Source organism: Aulonocara stuartgranti, assembly GCF_965226115.1.
Source record: "Aulonocara stuartgranti genome assembly, chromosome: 23".
Lineage (NCBI taxonomy): Eukaryota > Metazoa > Chordata > Actinopteri > Cichliformes > Cichlidae > Aulonocara > Aulonocara stuartgranti.
Window position 1 is genome coordinate 40641219 of NC_138958.1, and position 18664 is coordinate 40659882.

General features: G+C 39.9%; 1 protein-coding gene across 6 annotated transcripts in view; it reads left to right on the forward strand.

Annotated features, from left to right (window-relative positions):
- atp11a (ATPase phospholipid transporting 11A) overlaps positions 1–18664 on the forward strand; it is a 52826-nt gene that overhangs the window by 16161 nt on the left and 18001 nt on the right. For all 6 annotated transcript variants that reach the window (XM_082524497.1, XM_082524495.1, XM_082524496.1 and 3 more), the window contains exons 2-12: positions 9547–9669; positions 13696–13785; positions 14410–14490; positions 14603–14710; positions 15176–15304; positions 15597–15700; positions 15840–15887; positions 16676–16740; positions 16862–16943; positions 18159–18309; positions 18392–18589. In XM_082524497.1, coding sequence (XP_082380623.1) covers positions 9547–9669; positions 13696–13785; positions 14410–14490; positions 14603–14710; positions 15176–15304; positions 15597–15700; positions 15840–15887; positions 16676–16740; positions 16862–16943; positions 18159–18309; positions 18392–18589 — 1179 coding nt within the window. The remainder of the gene's footprint in view (positions 1–9546; positions 9670–13695; positions 13786–14409; positions 14491–14602; positions 14711–15175; positions 15305–15596; positions 15701–15839; positions 15888–16675; positions 16741–16861; positions 16944–18158; positions 18310–18391; positions 18590–18664) is intronic.

Consider the following 18664-nt stretch of genomic DNA (forward strand, 5'->3'; position numbering starts at 1 on the left):
CCTTTTTGCTCCTGGTTTAACTCAGTTCTACAGATGCAAGAGTTTTTAAGGACATGCAGGTGCAGAGTTACTTTAAAAACAGTTCTCTCTCTCTCACACACACACACAAAGGTTGAACAACTGCTGAATTGTAAATTCCACTGACTCTGATTAATACAAGTAGTGCTCTCATGTGATCAGGCCATTGTGTGTGTGCGTTTGGTTGCGTGTGTGTGCATGTAGAAGGTTACAAAACACTGACGAGAGCAGTCAGATCACTAAATCCCCCGGAGACACACAGAGACACAGTTAGTTTGTGGGTAACTGATTATTTTTCTGTTGTCCGATCTCTATGATGCCATAGTGGCTTGGTATTTTACCTACACTCTCTCTCCCTCTCTCTCTCTCTCTCTCTCTCTCTCTCTCTCTCTCGCTCTCTCTCTCACACACACACACACACACACACACACACACACACACACACACACACACACACACACACACACACACACAGTAGTGTTTTTTCAGAATTAAAGTGTCCCCATTATGCAGTTTTGCAAAGCTACAATGTTCCAGGTCTCTGGCAAAATTAATTCTTCTCTCACACCATAAAGCACTGCTGCTACAATGTTGACCTTTACTTTGTGAGTTCCCCTTGCCACCACAGCAGGGGGAGGCCAGAGCGATGTGTAATGCTGATGGACAAAATGAAATTGTGGAGACTGGGTGCAGATTGTGCTATAGATCAATTAATCAATTTTGTCACTGAGATGGAGCCACTTATACATTCCCTTTAACTTTTAAGAGCTCATTCTTAGAGCCTTTTTCTGGTCTCAAACATGGGAAAGAAATTTAGTGGTGGGTTACTTGATGGCAAGATCAGCTCTATCACACACTCTTAATTAACATAAAGTCCAAGCTGCTTTGTCATGTTTAAATGCATAAATTCCTATTATGGAAACAGTCAGCATTTTATTTCGAGTTTGTGTTAGGATAAAGTAGTGTAATCTTAACTACAGGCTTCTGGATCACTTTTCCCAGACACTCAGCTCCAAATGCATGACTGCTAACTTCTCTCTGGGGTGAACACAGCATTCAATCACAGCGTTGATTGAAGGCATTTAAGGCTGGATGATGAGGATTTACCATTATCTCATTTGGCCTGGCCAGGGCGGCCTGGGTGAGGCTAGACAACATTGTGACAGATGGGGCGCACAGCTGGTCTTTAATCTGTAACTCAGGTAACACACATGCCAAGATGATTGCACACACATATCTGTACCCTTATCAGAACATCACAAACACATAAAGATTAAACTACAGACAGCCGGGGTGAGTGAACCTCCATATCATCTGTGTGGTGTTTTATTTTATTTTTATTTTTCTGGACGTGCAACAGTCAATCGTTTTATTACCCTCCCCACGTAATTCTGAAACACATGATAGTACATGCTCACTGCTATTTCTGGCTTGCTCTTTTGCCTTTTCCTATCAAGTCCATTGAGAGAAGCCCCGCAGGGATGGTGTGAAAAATCTTCTTGTGTAGAAAATGGGAAAACATTCATGGGTTCAGAGTTAGTATGAGAATCTCCCCGCTTCTGCACGTTATCAGTTATTTACCTTTCTACTCATCTGACTCAAGTATATGAGTAATTGCTAATGCACACACACACTTTGCATTTATCGGCTAGTGATTTAGACAAGAAAGCTTGGTTTGCCTTATCGCTGTAGCGCAGTGGCAGCTGAGCGATAATAAACACTCATGACACACGTGAGGAATGTGTTTCCACATGCAAACATGATGTATAACACAGAACGTAGACCGGCTTTATAGCAGAAAGCTGTTGACTAATTTTTAGCGCTGCCTGTTGCAGTGGGAGATAAAACAATGTCGGGTTGGTCATCGGTGGAAACGATAAACTCAGCCTTTAAATCTGCAGAGGAACAATAGTTTGTGTGTTTTGTGGTGATTTCCTCTTTTGCTGCTCAGTGTCCTGTAAATGTTATCTTTACCTGCCAGGCTTCATACAGCACTGACTGAGTGCAGTGTGGAGGTTGGTTTCTGGATTGTGCAGTTAGTACAGTGAGTGAGTATGTGTTAATTTGACTACATTCAGCATGGTCATTATAAATTATTTCTTTTAAGTTGATTTTATTTATATAAACCAAAATCACAAACTGCGTTACACACCTTCTAGCCCTCTAACCTTACAACAATGGTTCAGATTAGGAAAATGAGTAAGAGAAGAGAGAAGTGGCTCCACTTCCTCATTTCTTGCGCAGCTCTTAATAAGCTCCAGGCTTTCTGGAACAGATATGTAGAGTGGATGTGCTCATTTTTCTCATGTGATCAAATGTGAAACACTCAGTCATGAGTTCAGTAGTGTGGAGATGGGTGGAAGTTTAACCAACTCATAGACACCAGAGTAACTGGTCAGTGCGCCCCAGGGTGGCTGTGGCTACAATGTAGCTTGCCATCACCAGTGTGTGAATGTGTGTGAATGGGTGGATGACTGAATGTGTAAAGCGCTTTGGGGTCCTTAGGGACTAGTAAAGGGCTATACAAATACAGGCCATTTACCATTTTACTTAATCTAATGTAGTTGACACCAGATGAGGTTGTAGAGATTTAGTGGTTTTCCTACTGTAACAACCTTTGTGTCAGTCATTAAAGAGACCAAATTATGACCTTTGTTCACCTAAGGGTGCATTCGTCATAGATTTAATAAAGATTATAAGATAATTTTAACTGTCAGTTGAGTTACAGGTGACAATGTTGATGTGCGCTCTATTGTTGTCAATCTTAAAATCACGTCTCGGCCATGTGCTGCTGTGATTATGGATTTGTATGGATCTTTCTGTATTTACCAGCTGGGCACATACCAAAAGAGCCCGATAATGAAACAATCCACGTAATGAAAATCCTCTCAACAGGTACTCCAATGTCTCGTTGGAGAGCAAACACATAGGTATGTCTTATCTAATCAAAATAACATCTCTTTTGTTGGTATTGATGGAAGGAACCATATCAACTGTCTCTCTTCTCTGGGTCCTGCCTGTCGAGCATCGTCTCTCGTTCTCTTTCACACATGAATTTGTTGCTCCTCTGTGTCTTGGTTGGTGGGGTCAGGGGTGGGGTGTGTGTCTGCTGCAGGAAGCGTCTTGTGTGTGAGTGGGTGGGTCAATGTTTTCCTGTTTACAATATGGCCCTCTGTTACTTGTCACAGTGGGCCTTCAGTTTCTGCCTCTCAAATGCTGCGTTCAGTTCTCAAAGCATTTTAAAAGTGTGCGATTTATTAAAACTCTGACGTATTCACACATTTAAATGAGATCTAAGTCAGGATAATGTGAATAATGTGATGCACTGGATGACCTTTTCGTCTCCTTTTTTCACTTCATGTTTATCTTTTAACATTTTAAATCTAACAGAAATACAGATACGCAGGTACAGCTGATTAAAGGTATTATATGTATTCACTTTGTTTGTGATTATATTATGGTAATGTGGGTGCTCGTAGTCAGTGCCTGGAAACAATCCTGTTTTAATCAAGTAGTTTTTTTCACCCTTTTCTGCCTATATTTTGAGTAGTCAGTCATATTTTCCATAGGGTGTAAGTGATTAACAGCAAATCAGAAGTTAACAGAAACAATGAAATGAATTTAATTTATTTACTTTTATATTACTTTATTTTTTTTTGCAATATCAAAAACCTTAAGTAATCATATCCAGAATACAGAACGAGAGCACAGAGGAATGGAACCTAGTATTATATTTGTTGCCCTTTACTAATAATAATATTACTAATACTAATAAAAACAATAGTGACAGCTGTGACGCTGTCACTTAAAAAGCTATAATACATAAAAGATAACATTCAAAGAGCTAATTTCACTTCCTAAAGCTCTCAGAGACTTGTGCCGCTGATCTTTGCACCTGTGTGTACATTCAGGCACTAAATCTAAATGTGAAATTCCTAAAATAAGCCCGGTGCCTGTTACGTTAATGTTGACACTGGGTGGGCTTACCTCATCATTCTTGTATTATGCAGACACACAGACACAGACACACAATGACAGCACAAGTTAGGCTTGTCTAAATATACCTTGTGTCTGCACAGGTAACGTTATATGCCATTGTTCATGTATGGCTTCTCAGTTGTCTTTTGATGTTGCAGGGATGTGTTAGTCCTCGTATGTGAGCCTGTCGCTTTCCACTAACATTCAGGAAAGTGAATATGGGTGCTGAGTGAGACAGACACGAACAAAGCCTCTGAGCTCTCTCCATCTTTCTCTCCTGACCACAAATGTTTCCCTTCCAACTATAAATACGCCCCTGAAACCTCCCACGTCCTGAAACGTGAACCTCTGCTAATAGTGATTATCAAGGTCCAGAATAGCTCGAAGTTTCCAGTTACATTCAAAGTCGAAAAGCCAGAGCTAATACGGCAGAGCTTTATTTTATAAGCCTCGCTTTTATTTTGTAAAGATGCTATTTTATTTGATTAAACGCAGACAGCCTTTGATGTAAAAAGCTCAAATCCGGATGAAAGCTAAACATAATCGATAGGAGAGAGAATGTGGACTTAGAGGCCGACCGGATTGTGGTGAGAGACAGAGAGGAAAGAGGTGAGAAAACCAATAAAGTTGCATTACCGGCAACATGGACAGCGAGAGAGAAGGCCCACTGATTCTTGTGGAGTGCCATCTGGTTAGACTAAAGAAAAACAACACTGATCAATACAGATTTCTGAAATGATCATAACATCCAAACAAATTCATTGTTCTGCGCAACTTTTCGCTCAGCTTTTAAACAATAGTCATGCAGCATTACATTAGTTGTGCAGTTGCTGATCTGTATCACAGATAAGACGGCTGACTTTATCACTAAAAAAAAAGAACAATTATCCTGGGATTCATCCCTTTAATCCATTCAGTAGTTTGGATGAAACAAACTGAAGCAGCGCAGTAATTTAGTCTAATTAGACCAAACTCTTCTGGGACTCTTCTGGGGACTGTCTGAGGATAAGTACCCTCTGAGTAGGTCCCCTGGGAGCTATTTGCCGTCGAATCCTTATTTATTTTTAATTTTTGCTTGCATTTGCCCCACGAATAGAAACTCTGAAGTAACACAAAAACTGGCCAGCAGCTAGTTTTCCAACATCGCCTCTTGTTTTGATCCCTTTTTTTCATTTATCCCTGTTTTTAATCCTGTTTCAGCTTCTTCAGTGTCGCTCTTTATTGCTTCTCCTTGTAGCAAGTTCAAGTGTATTGCTGGTAAATATTTTAATATTTAATAGGGTCAAAAAAGCCTAAACTTTTCAGCTTGTTCATTTCATTTAGGTTTAATTCTGATTTTTTTCAACAGTAACATTAAGAGCTGCTGATGTTTAGACGCACATCTGGAGCAACCATTTTACATCTACAACACTCAAACTTCCTGTTACACTAGGAATGGTACTATGAGCTAAAAACACACAAACAAAACAGCTCTTAGTACTGTGATGGTCCTCAAATCCATAGTGTTCACACAGAAGAAAGGGGGTACTGCCTCCTGTAGGTGCTACATTTGTGAACAAGATCCTAATATTAAGCTTAGGCGCTGCTACCAATTATGAGTTAATAATCGGAGCATCTCCTACTAACTGTTATTATGCAACATGTTTATATTGGGCCACATTACGCATTGATTGATTATAAAACCACAACAACATTAACTGCCCCCTTCCTTCTGTCTTTTTTCATTAGTAACTGTATGACAGAAATGAGAAATACTTTCTGCTGCATGCTAGATATTATATAGTTTACCAGCCAGAGTCTTGTATAGAAATATGGCTGTCTTCCATAAGCAGACAGCTAACAGGAAATATGTAAGAAATGTGTGAGGTGAAGCAGACGGAGCAGGCAGGTGGGAGAGAAGAGGAGGAACAGCAACACTGTGTGGGTGTCAGGATTGGCAAGCTGTCCGTGCTATCTGGTTTTCATCCCCGTCTTCACAGAGATATCAGAGTGTGGTGATTGTCAGATATGATGGATGATGTTGGTTTGGATTTATTATAGAACGGCTTCTGAGGCACATGATGTGAACCGATCTAAATGTCAACACAGAAATTAAACTCCGGTTTTAGCACCTTTGGTCTCAATAGGGCATCGACAATAGCTTTTAGCAAGGAAGAGAGGGAAGTAGGCAGATGGTTCAAGCTTTATATGCCAGTTTTCATCAGTTTCCATTTTGCTTTTAGTCTTCCTGTTCCTTCCATTTCCATTATTCCTTTACTGTGTCACATAGATAATTGGAGGTCACAGGATATAAATGGACCTTCATCCTAAACAAGGTAATCTTAGAGCTGCGAGTTAACTTGTTTCTCTGTGTGTGTGTGTGTGTGTGTGTGTGTGTGTGTGTGTGTGTGTGTGTGTGTGTGTGTGTGTGTGTGTGTAAAAGATAGATAGAGCAAAAGTAAAAAAAAACTGGGCCATGCAGCCTCTTGACACACAATCTCATTCACTGGCCACAGATTACTGTCACCTCTCGTTAGCCTCTGTGTGTGTGTGTGTGTGTGTGTGTGTGTGTGTGTGTGTGTGTGTGTGTGTGTGTGTGTGTGCGTGCAGGCAGATGATTTGTGGACAAATTAAACGACTCGCTGTGTTTATTTGTTGTGATTGCTGACACTGACAGTCGTAATATGTGCAGGAAATGGCTAAAATGAGAGAGACAGACTTAGGTGCCCAGGCCTGCTTTTCATTCTGGTTACTTCAGGTCAAAATGGCCAGATGGCTGCTGCCTGCCATGACATGGCTGTCTAGATATAATTCAGACTGTTTGGTTGAAGCTTTGGATGACCCTTCTCATCTTAAAAGACTACAACCACGGTTATTAAGGACATTTTTCAAACAGTAATATGAAGGCTAAAATAGTATTTGTTCATTGTTTTTGACAAAGGAAATAAAGGTTGATGCAATGTTTGGCAATATCGCCTCAGAGCAGGAAGGCTCTGGGTTTGAGGCTGCTGGCCATCAGGGGCATTTCTGTGTACAGTCTGCATATGCAGGCTGGTTTCTCTCCTGTATGCCTCCTTCCTCTCATAGCCCAGAGACATGCGTGCTAGGTGAACTGGTGATTCTACATTAGAGTAGATGTGAGGGATTGTCTGTCTGTCTGTGTTAGCGCTGTGAGTGATTGGTTACTTGTTCAGGGTGCTCTCCAGCCCTCCTCTGACCCTGAAAACAGATAGATTGTTGCAGGTATTTCAGATGTAATTTCATGTCATGGAAGCTACCTGTACTTCATTGACTGTAAACAAAGTGTGTTATCTTCTAATCATTTTACACACCTGGACCTTTTTATACAGTAACTATACTGTGCATAAATCTTATGATTAGAGTACTTGTGGATAAGAAGTGAAGATTGAATCATTGAAATTTTAGAGAAAATACAAAGAGCTACGTGTGAGAGGACTGATGTTATATTGTGTAGAGCTCTGAGGTTGCTGATATTCAAGTTCAGAGGTGAAATATATACTTTATTTATGCTCAAACGTCACAGTAGCCAAAATCATGAAAAGGAAAATAAAATCCCAATAAAAACAAATACAACATCACAAAACAATAGCTCAGAAAATGTTTAAAATTGCACAAAAGCAGCTCAATAAAATATAAAATGGAAAGAAAGGAAGAGGTCAATAAATCAAAAGTGAAATATGATATAATATAAGCAGCTGTCCTTGTGGCAGCAGAGCTGAGATGTCAGACAAAATGCTCCACGCTGAGATGTTCAGGGTCACCCATTTGTTATCTAAAGCCATTAACCGGAGCCACAGTCATTTGTTGATGGAGGAATCCAAACAGCCTGTTTTGTATGTAAATGCTTGCTTTGTAAGTGCCTATAAATTTCACATAAATGCAGCAGAGCACAAAGCACAATGTTTGTTTGAATTGCGGCACTTCCGGGCCTCTTTAAATTGTGTCAAATGAAAATGTCAATGAGCACCAAAAGAGGATGAAAATAGTTGTAGAAAGGTGCTCTACCTGCATATTTGTGTTGGTGTGGATTTGAAAAAATATTAGGCAACTGATTTCTTTCTCAGGGTTAGTGGGAAAGATTGTGTTGACATCAGAGGTAGCAAGTGTGTTTCTCATGCAGGTCCAGACCTGCCTTAAATATTTTAAACCAGTTTGCCTGACATTTTGAGCGTTAGAACGACATGCTGCATTCTCACCACTGCTAATCTACCACATGTTAACTTTGAGTATTCAAGTTTGTCTTTATCACATATAAACTGAATGGCTGAAAATTTTTTCTAGTTTTCATTCAAACAATTGTGCAAAGGAAATCTAGACTAAGTTGAGTGGTTTAGATTAATATGTTTTGTGTAAAAGACATCACTTTTTACAAAAAAATAAAAATAAAATATTAGCATTAGAGGCTTTAAAATAAAATACTACAAGGAAGGAGTTTATGTATTTAGGAACTATATGATTTAACACATGTTATGGTAATTGTGATGAAAATATTTAATTTTTCTACCCTGAAGACTGTTAAGAAATATACTCTAAAACACTTCTTCAGTAAAGACTCAGAGAAGAGAAACACACAGAACGTCTTGCTAGCAAGGGCAGCCTCCAGCACTGAGGCTCGCGCTGAGAAACTGCCCCGGTCTTTATTTATACTTCAGTGAGCGTTTGTTCCTTACATTGGAATGTGGAGGTGTGTGTGTGTGTGTGTGTGTGTGTGTGTGTGTGTGTGTGTGTGTGTGCGCGCGTGCGTGTGTGTGTGTGTGTGTGTGTGGGGTCAGAGTGTGGCCCCATAAACGACTTCCCTTAACCTGCTGGTCTGGAAAATCCAACAGTTCATCTATATGTAAAGAAGCACTTAAACTAAAACTGACATAGCTACGTTAATCCTACCGTAAAAAAATAAGACAAGGTACGACCTCTCCCATGCTCCTAGGGTGTGGGGGTGAACACCCTAGAATGTTACAGACCTCCTAGGATGAGACATTCTTTCAATATGCCACCAACTATATACTTCTACACACAAATGATTACATGCAGCATTCTACCATATGCAAACTTATATCATTAAAAGATTATACTGACTACTAAGTACAATTTTCCTGTTAACAAAGACAAAAAAGAAATAAAAACAACCAAACAAACAAACAAACAAACAAAGGGTTGTCAAAAATAACAAACTAGCAGCATCAGCGCAGAGAGACACAATCCTGCTGTTTCATCTGTGTTTGTGTGTGCGTGTGTGTGCGTGTGTGTGTGTGTGTGTGTGTGTGTGTGTAATGCATTCCAGTCTTAGTCACATGCAGGTCTGTGTATCTGTGGCAACAAAGGCTCTCATTGATTGAGAAGAAATAACTCATTCATTGTAATTCTCTCTCAATGTTTGTGAGTCTGTTTTTGTGTGTCCCGTACGGTACGTACACACTAGTCCTCACAGACGTCTGTCAGCATACCGCATACTGTCTAAACTAAAACAATGACAATATAAACTGATACTACATGAAACCATCATGTATGGTGCAGGGTAATCAAACTTGTTCTGTGTCTTTCCTCCCATAGTGTGTCGGGGAGGAGAACTGGGTCGATAGCCGGACAATTTACATTGGACATAAGGAGCCTCCTCCAGGAACTGAAGCTTTTATACAGCAAAGATTTCCTGACAACAGAATAGTCTCTTCAAAGGTCAGTGAAACACCCACCCACACAGATGCACACATATTCAAAGCAGGACTTGCTTCATCAGGATCTGCCTGCAATATCATGAGAGTTTAGAGGTGAAGAACGTGCAAACAGGTTTTATTCTTTCAGCTTTAAAATCAATTATGATTTGAGCGCAGGATCAGTGTCTAAACAAAAGGACACAGCAGAACAGAGCTGTTAGTACTCCAGCACTATTCATGCTTTGTTTTTAAAGCGTGGGCGACCACTACTTGGTAATGGGACAAAGACCAGTGAATGAGCTGTTTTGGGAAAGAACACTCTGTGCTGTGTTTTAATTTCAGTGATCAGTTTAGACCCGCTCCAACTTTTTGAAAATGTCATATCTGTGGTTCGTAAAATATATATTGTATATTTACACTGGAATGCTTGATTATACCATCCCCCCCCCGCGCTGTTAAAGCAAACAGCATCAGGGACTGGTAGAACCAGCTGGTATTTATGCTGGTTCCAACTGCTAAGCTGGTCTTGGAGTGGACTTTCTGTTGATTAATTCTGTCCCTCCAGTCTAAATGTCAGCTTGTTATAAACTGAGGCTATGCTGCATGAACATTAATTTTAGTTTTACAAGCTGTAAATGAAAGAAGCCTAGATTTCTGACCTGGATGTAATATTTGCATTGAGTCGTAGTATGAAGAAAGATTTTGCTGATATGGTCCAACTGGCATAACTATCTATAACTAAGTCTCACTTACTACAGCACGTTAACCAGGCCTCTCTCAACTGTTCATCACAGGTCCTTTGAGTGTTTGAGGTTTGAGTTTGTACCAATAAACATTATTTTACATGTTGCCAAGAAAAGCTTCCTCCTGCTGCCTGATTTAAAAAAAACAAACAATAAAAGGAAAAAAGGAAAAAACATTTAGTAAACTCTACATTTCTCTGTTTTATAGCATATGTGTTCATGTGCAAAATTATGATTTCCTACCTATTACACGCAAAAACTACTGCAATTATTACTTTTAGGCTGGACTACTCTAATTCGTTATTATCAGGATGTCCTAAAAACTCCCTGGAAAGTGTTCAGTTAATCCAAAATGCTGCAGCAAGTGTACTGACAGGGACTAGAAAGAGAGAGCATATTTCTCCTATACTGGCCTATCTTCACTGGCTTCCTGTTAAATCCAGACTTAAAATTAAAATCCTGCTCCTCAAATACAAGATCTCACATCTTGAATAATCTGACCCCATCTTATCTTAATGACCTTATAGTACCATATCACCCCATTAGAGCACTTTGCTCTCACACTGCAGGCTTACTTGTTGTTCCTAGAGTATTTAAAAGTAAAATGGGAGGGAGAGCCTTCAGTTTTCAGGCCCCTCTTCTATGGAACCAGCTTCCAGTTTGGATTCGGGAGACAGACACTATCTCTACTTTTAAGATTAGGCTTAAAACATTCCTTTTTGTTAAAGCATATAGTTAGGGCTGGATCACGTGACCAATGTTCCCTCTAAGCTGAGCGCGTGAGCAATCGCGCACTGCTGACATGGTTTAACCACACAGAAAATCTCCGCTGCGCACAAAAAAAAAAAATCCAGCCTGAATTGGAATTAAAGTAAATACATGTATTTATTTTATTTTGCTGATTTTCTGTGCGCGGAGACTGTGTCAGCAGTGCACGATTGCTCACGTGCTCAGCTTAGAGGGAACAGTGCACGTGACCCTGAATCCTCCCTTAGTTATGCTGCAATAGGCTGCTGGGGGATTCCCATGATGCATTGAGCATTTTTTCTTCAGTCACCTTTCTCTTTTTTTTTTTTTTTTTTGCCTGTCCCGTTTGGTTCTTTTGCCATCAGAATTATTGTCTAAAGGCGAAGAAAGATGGCCAACGGATTTACTTTACCAAATTGACCATCCCAGCCTTGCCGTAATGGTCTATTTGATTCACCTTTTATTGTTTATTTTATTTATTTTTTATTTTCACTTGCTAGATACGGGACAGACTTGAATGAGGAAAAGAAAAGGGAGAAAGGAAGAGGGGGGAAAAACAGCGGAGAAGAGGGACTGGGATAAAGGGCAAAAAACCAAAAACCAACTAAATAAGCAGACAAAAAAATACATATATCAATCACCTGGATCACCTGTTGAGAAAGAAAAAAGAAAACAAGCAGAAGAAAACGAGAGCAATATAGTAAACAACATCACGATGATATATGGGAATATAACAGCAAATACTAAATATTAAACATTATTGTGCAGCACGTAATATCGACAGCGCACAGTGTGCTTTGCCAAAAAGGGTGTAGTTTGTGTGTGTGAGCACCCGTGTGTACACCTGTTCCTTCATGTAATGATCTGCTAGAGGGTGTGGGGGGGCCACAGCCCCGTCCACCAGGGCATGAAGCAGGTATGGAGGAGATCAAGACTCCAGACTTACAGTGGCCCCCAGAACACAAGAGACCAAGGAAGACCAACAGAGGGGCAGCTGCGCCACTATCCCAGAAAGAGCTTCAGTCACCTTTCTCACTCACTATGTGTTAATAGACCTCTCTGCATTGAGTCACTGGTTATTATTAATCTCTGGCTCTCTTTCACGCCATGTCTTTTGTCCTGTCTTCCTCCACTTACCCCAACTGGTCACAGCAGATGACTGGCCCTCTCTGAGAAAGTTCTGCTGGAGGTTTCTTCCTTTTAAAAGGGAGTTGAACTCAGCTGAACTCTTCTACTGGCTCACCACAAGGTTGTTGTCTCTCTCCTCTACTGTATATTTTGTACACTAATGACTGTCGCAGTACACAGGCCAACAGGCATTTCATTAAATACGCAGATGACACAGTCATTGGAAGCCTCCTTCATGGTGAAGAGGATTCCCATGGGTCTGTTGTGGATGAGTTTGTTTCATGGTGTGATCAGTCCTTCTTAATGATTAACACCTTGAAAACCAAGGACATGGTTATTGACTTCAGGAAGACATCCCCCCATCCTGCGCTAACAGTGGTAAATGGTGCAGCCATTGAACTGGTGGACAGTTATAAGTATTTGGGGGTTGTTCTTGTCCTAGTCTCTGTCCTTTGAGTAACATCTTGCTGCTACAGTGAAAAAGGTTCAACAAAGACTGTACTTTTTAAGGAGGTTGAGAGGTTTTAATGTTTCATCTGAAATGATGACTCTTTTTTATAAAAGTTTTATTGAATCTGTTTTAACTTTCTGTATCATTGCTTGGTACGGTAATATGTCCCTGAATAATAAGACCAGACTTAACAACCTGGTTAAAGTGGCGGGCAAGATTTCAGGGAGGTCTCAGGTCCAGCTTGTGGACTTTTATAACAGGCAGGTGCTGAGGAAGGCAACCTCTGTCCTGTTGTGTTCAGATCATCCTCTCTTTAATGATTTTCAACTGCTTCCATCAGGTCGTCGTTATAAAGTGCCTGCAGTGAAGACAAAGAGACATAGATTGTCTTTTGTACCTACTGCTATTATCATAGTTAATAACACTAAACCATAAGTGTTGTTGCCATTGCACATTGCACTTTTTTGATGAAAAATCTAGGTTGTTTTCTCAGGCTTGTATTATATTATATTATTTTGGTGAGTGTATGTGATGTGTTGGTTGTCTGTTTGTTTGTTTGTTTGGACGGACATACTGCAAATCAATTTCCCGTTAGGGACAATAAAGTTACCATTGACCATTGACCAAAGCACTTGCTCATAGGGGGTTATATGATTGCTTGGGTTTTTTTCTGTTGTATTATTGTACGGTCTTTACCTTTCAATATAAAGTGCTTTAAGGTGACTGTTGTTGTGATTTGGCGCTGTATAAATAAAATTGAATTGAATTGAATCTTGTCACTGTGCTGTCTTTGTTATTAGCAGCAGTACTTTTTTTTAATGCCAAAACCCAGTTAGTAATGGCACATTATGTTAGGGAATCTGGTCTTAAGCCTCTTTGCTTTTGTTTCCATTATCATGGATAGATGTTGATAACACTGTGGGATCTTTTTAAACTCTATATCTTTTTAATTAAACATAAGAAAATTTCTTGTTTCCAGTACACGTTTTGGAACTTCATCCCAAAGAATATGTTTGAGCAGTTCAGGAGAGTCGCCAACTTCTACTTTCTCATCATATTTCTGGTTCAGGTAAAACATTTTCTTGCTCACACTGACTGAACTTCACTACAAGGCTTCTGCAAAGCATGTTGTAAAGATAATTCATATTTTTCCTTAAGGGAGAGTTTTCCTTGTGTGCTGTTTATCTAGAGACGTCTGCTTTCTCTTGAATTTAATGGCACTTGCATCAGAAGCATACATTAGAAAAACTCAGCAGAAACATCTCTTTCTATGAATCATTATAGTCAATCAAAGAAATGTTTCACGTAGAAACATATTTTTCTTTATGCTTCATTATTGACATGTGCAGTTCAATATACAGAGAATGGTTTCTACCTTAAATTGCTCAAAGCTGGGAGACTCACACTAAAACTGTCGTGATAGACCAGAGGAAAAACGTGTATATGGGATTTCAGAGTGAGATGTCACTTTTACTATACTTATTCACCACTGTGAATAAGGGAACAGCTTAAAGTAGCTCCACTAATCATATTTATGTTATGTTTATATTTATGTTTAGTGCCATAAAGCTCAGACATGTTTTATTGCCTATTTACTGCTGTCTGTCATTTCTATATATTCTTCTTCCCCCGAAACCTTTTTTGCCGTTCATTTCTCTCTCTCACTGTATGTTCATGTGTGCGGTCACTTCAGTTGATTATTGACACTCCCACCAGTCCGGTCACCAGTGGACTGCCACTGTTCTTTGTCATCACAGTCACCGCCATTAAACAGGTGAGTTCACCTAATGTGACTGTTGACAGTAAACACTACACCAGCAGCCACACCTGCAGGCACACATGTTCACTTTTACATCCTCCTCTCTGTCTTCTCCTCTCTCTCTTAGGGTTATGAGGACTGGTTGAGACACAAAGCAGACAACGCTGTCAACCAGTGTTCTGTCCACGTGGTGCATCATGGCAAAGTGGTCCGCAAACAAAGCCGCAAACTCAGGGTGTGTGTGTGTGAAACCAGATAACTCACTCACCCCATCTAACAGAGCTTTGGTGCATTTGTTTTAGTGGCTCACACTGAGGAATTTTCCTGCTACTAAGCTCTCTGTACGTGTGTGTGTGTGTGTTTGCCTGCATTTAAAAGCAATTTAGCTTTAAAAGAACTTAGATTGATGTATGTTATGTAACGACATAAGACTGAAATGATATGAGCTTACTGCTGGTAAGTCATTAGGTGTGTTGCATTTGACTGCATTTTCCGTTCAGTGACTGTATTTCTCTACTAAAGTGCTGCTAGGACTCCTCACTGATATGCTCACTTAGGTGGTCAGAGCCAGGACGGTAGTGGCAAATTAGACCCCGGTGAATTAATTTAAATATGCAAAAAGCTCCAGCTGTTGGCTTCAAGGTATCAAGGCCCTGCATGTATTAGAAGTAAACATTTGTTGTCTCGGTCTGTGTGGCAGGTTGGAGATGTGGTCTTGGTGAAAGAAGATGAGACTTTTCCCTGTGATCTCATTCTCCTCTCCTCGTCTCGAGATGACGGGACCTGCTTTGTTACTACAGCCAGCCTGGATGGAGAGAGCAGTCACAAGGTGTGCTGGATAAACTTAATCCACTTAAATATGTACTAGATGCATTATGATTTGCTGTGATTTATGTTTTTCTCTGTCCATTTATCCATTCATTCATCTAACTCTTAATCCATTCCCTTATTGCTTTTCTTATTTCCCTTCATCTCCCTTCCGCCTTCTGTCACCATGCCACAACGTGTGTCTTTAATACTTCTCCTCCTGTGTTGCCTTATTACTTACACTCCCATTATCTTTCTCTCTTTTTTCATTTACCCAACCATTTCTTCTGTTTTCCTTCCCTCTTCCAACCTAGACATATTATGCAGTTCAGGAAACCAAAGCTTACAACACAGAGAAAGAGGTGGACACGATCCATGCCACAATAGAATGTGAACAACCGCAGCCAGACCTGTACAAGTCAGTAACACACACACACACACACACACACACACACACACACACACACACACACACACACACACACACACACACACTTGAACAAAGTGTTCTTGCAAAATAAATGTGCCTTATCTCAATTATTTTCCTACCCACACAGATTCGTGGGGCGTATCAACATCTACATGACCAATGAGCCAGTGGCAAGGTAAAATAACACAAAATATTACACTTTTATATTAAAGATCATTAAAGAAATCAGCATGTGTCTATTGTATTCACCCATCATTCAAAAATAAAATTCAAAACCATCCAGACATGTATTAAATTTCTTTGATGACAAAGTGTGATGCTGCTCAATCTTTCAAAGAAGATTTCGCATTTCTGCAGAATGACGACTTAGTGCGAAGCTTACTTGTTTATCTTAATTTGATTTAATTGAGCACAGCATTAGTTCACCTCAGCTGCAATGCCAGCAGATCAGCTGATAACAATCCAAGCCCCCATCAGCTGATGGCTCACCTGATACACCTCTGCATCCATTTGACAAATCTCTTATGGAGTACACTACTATTTTTCCTTTCCCTCAGTTGCTGCACTGCTGCAGGATGCTTTGAAACCCACTTTTACTCTGCAGCTGACTTTTTAAGTGCCATTTCTGTTGTTCTTGAATTATGCTTTTCCTGTCTCTAGCTTTCTGTATATGTGCATGGAATGGTGGGGAATTCCCAGAACAGAGCCATGCTGCCAGATATAAAGTTCTTCAGATGGAACCTTATTTGCCTCTTACTAGATTCAAGATTCAAGATTCAAGATTCTTTATTTGTCACATGCATAGTTATACAAGTATAACATGCAGTGAAATATAATAATAATAATAATAATAATAATAATAATAATAATAATAATAATAATAATAATAATAATAATAATAATATTAGAGCTTTTTGTTTGTGAAAGAAATACATGATTGTTTATCATCTGGACTGTCTGCAGGCCGTTAGGATCAGAGAACCTGTTGCTCCGAGGAGCCACACTCAAGAACACTGAATATATCTATGGTAATTCTACACAATTAATGATAAATGTTAGAGATTACCTCAACTTTATACTTTTTAATATTCTTTTTTTTAATGTACAGTGCAGCATTTTGAATGAGACTTTTCCTTTTCCCCCCTGTAGCTGTGGTCATCTACACTGGCATGGAAACCAAGATGGCTCTCAATTACCAGTCCAAGTCTCAGAAACGATCTGCAGTGGAAAAGTAAGCTCTTTTCGTTTCCTCCTCTTTCATTTTTATATTATATTATGAATTGTTTCTGAAAGGAGCCTATTAGCAACGATCAGTGCTCTCATGCAAGTTTCACAGTCTTTGGCTGTTTCTGTGCTAACCAGCTTAGATAATAACTGAAATTTTTCTTACCCGTCCTTAGAGCCATCTGTTCACTTCTCATGTCTTGGTTTATTCATTGAGACTTAAGCGTCTGTGTGTGTCTCTTTGGCTCGCTGCGCTGACTGGATCAATTTTCTTTCCATCTGGCGTAGACAGTGTCTTTGTATCCAGATGTATAAATGAGTGACTGTAGGTGGATTACATTCACACTTGCTCACTATGTGTGTCTCATTAACTCGTCGGCTCATTGACTCAGCTCAGAGTAAATGTCTTGTCTCAGCTGTTCCCCTTTTCAAGTTTGAAGATTCTGACGAGTATACTGAGTTGTTTTCCAAGTTACCTTTTACATGGTGGACTGGGTTGCAAGTTTTTTGGGGTTCTAGTGCTTTTATTTTTTTAGTTCCTGCTTGTTAAAATCGCCAAATAGCTGACCGGCAGTCAGAAATCTCTTATGGATTGTTTCTAACTCCCTTTCAAACTACTTTCATTTGCACCTGCACACACTTGTGCTTTTTACACTCTCAACCACAGTGGGAAATGGTACCAAAATAGTAGAAATAGTACCAGGGCCTCAAGCTCCGCCCCTTATGTTTTTGTGTTTGCACTCATGAGAACGTGTTATCACCAAGAGAAAAGAGGGATGAAACACAAGAAACACAATCATAGCAGTTCAACATGTGATACAAGACACTTAAGCACATGCTACACAAAGTCTAAAGCTTAGAACCTGTATATGTGAATTATATAAACATGTGATCTGCCACAAACTGCCATGCTCCATCTCTCCACTTAGTCATATTAAATTCTACTCTGGAGGTTGTGCGTAATCTTTCAGGGAAAGAATAAAGCACACAAGTCATAAAGACAGATCAATGCAGGAAAAATGTAATGAAGTCAATGGAATGTTTTAAGGGAGGCACAGACTCCTCCATCCTTGGCAGATAGTTTCCATAATCCTTTTTTTTCAAATGGGGTTTTCAATCCAAATTTTTGTCCACATTGTTCAAAGCAGATTAATGAAAAACTCATCTATCTTTCACTATCATGAAGAAATATGTCACAGATCTTTAACTTCTCCCTCTGCAGGTCAATGAATGCCTACTTGGTGGTCTACCTGTGCATTCTCATCAGCAAAGCTCTCATCAACACTGCACTGAAATACGTGTGGCAGTCCGACCCCAACAAAGACGAGCCCTTTTACAACCAGAAGGCGGAAGTTGAGAGACAGAGACACGTTGTGAGTCTCGAATCCTGGAAAATAAAAATATTTCGATCCCCTCTTTATTGTCTCACACGTTCTTCGTTCTCCTCCTCCTCAGCTAATCAGGGCGTTCACAGACTTTTTGGCCTTCATGGTTCTTTTCAACTACATCATTCCCGTGTCCATGTATGTCACTGTGGAGATGCAGAAGTTCCTGGGCTCCTACTTCATCATGTGGGACGATGAAATGTTTGATGAGGAGCTGGGGGAGAGAGCTGTGGTCAACACATCAGACTTGAATGAGGAACTGGGGCAGGTAGCAAAGTGTACTTCACTCCGGGCAGAATAATGAGCAAAGAAACATTACTGTATGGAAAAGTGAGTTAGAGAT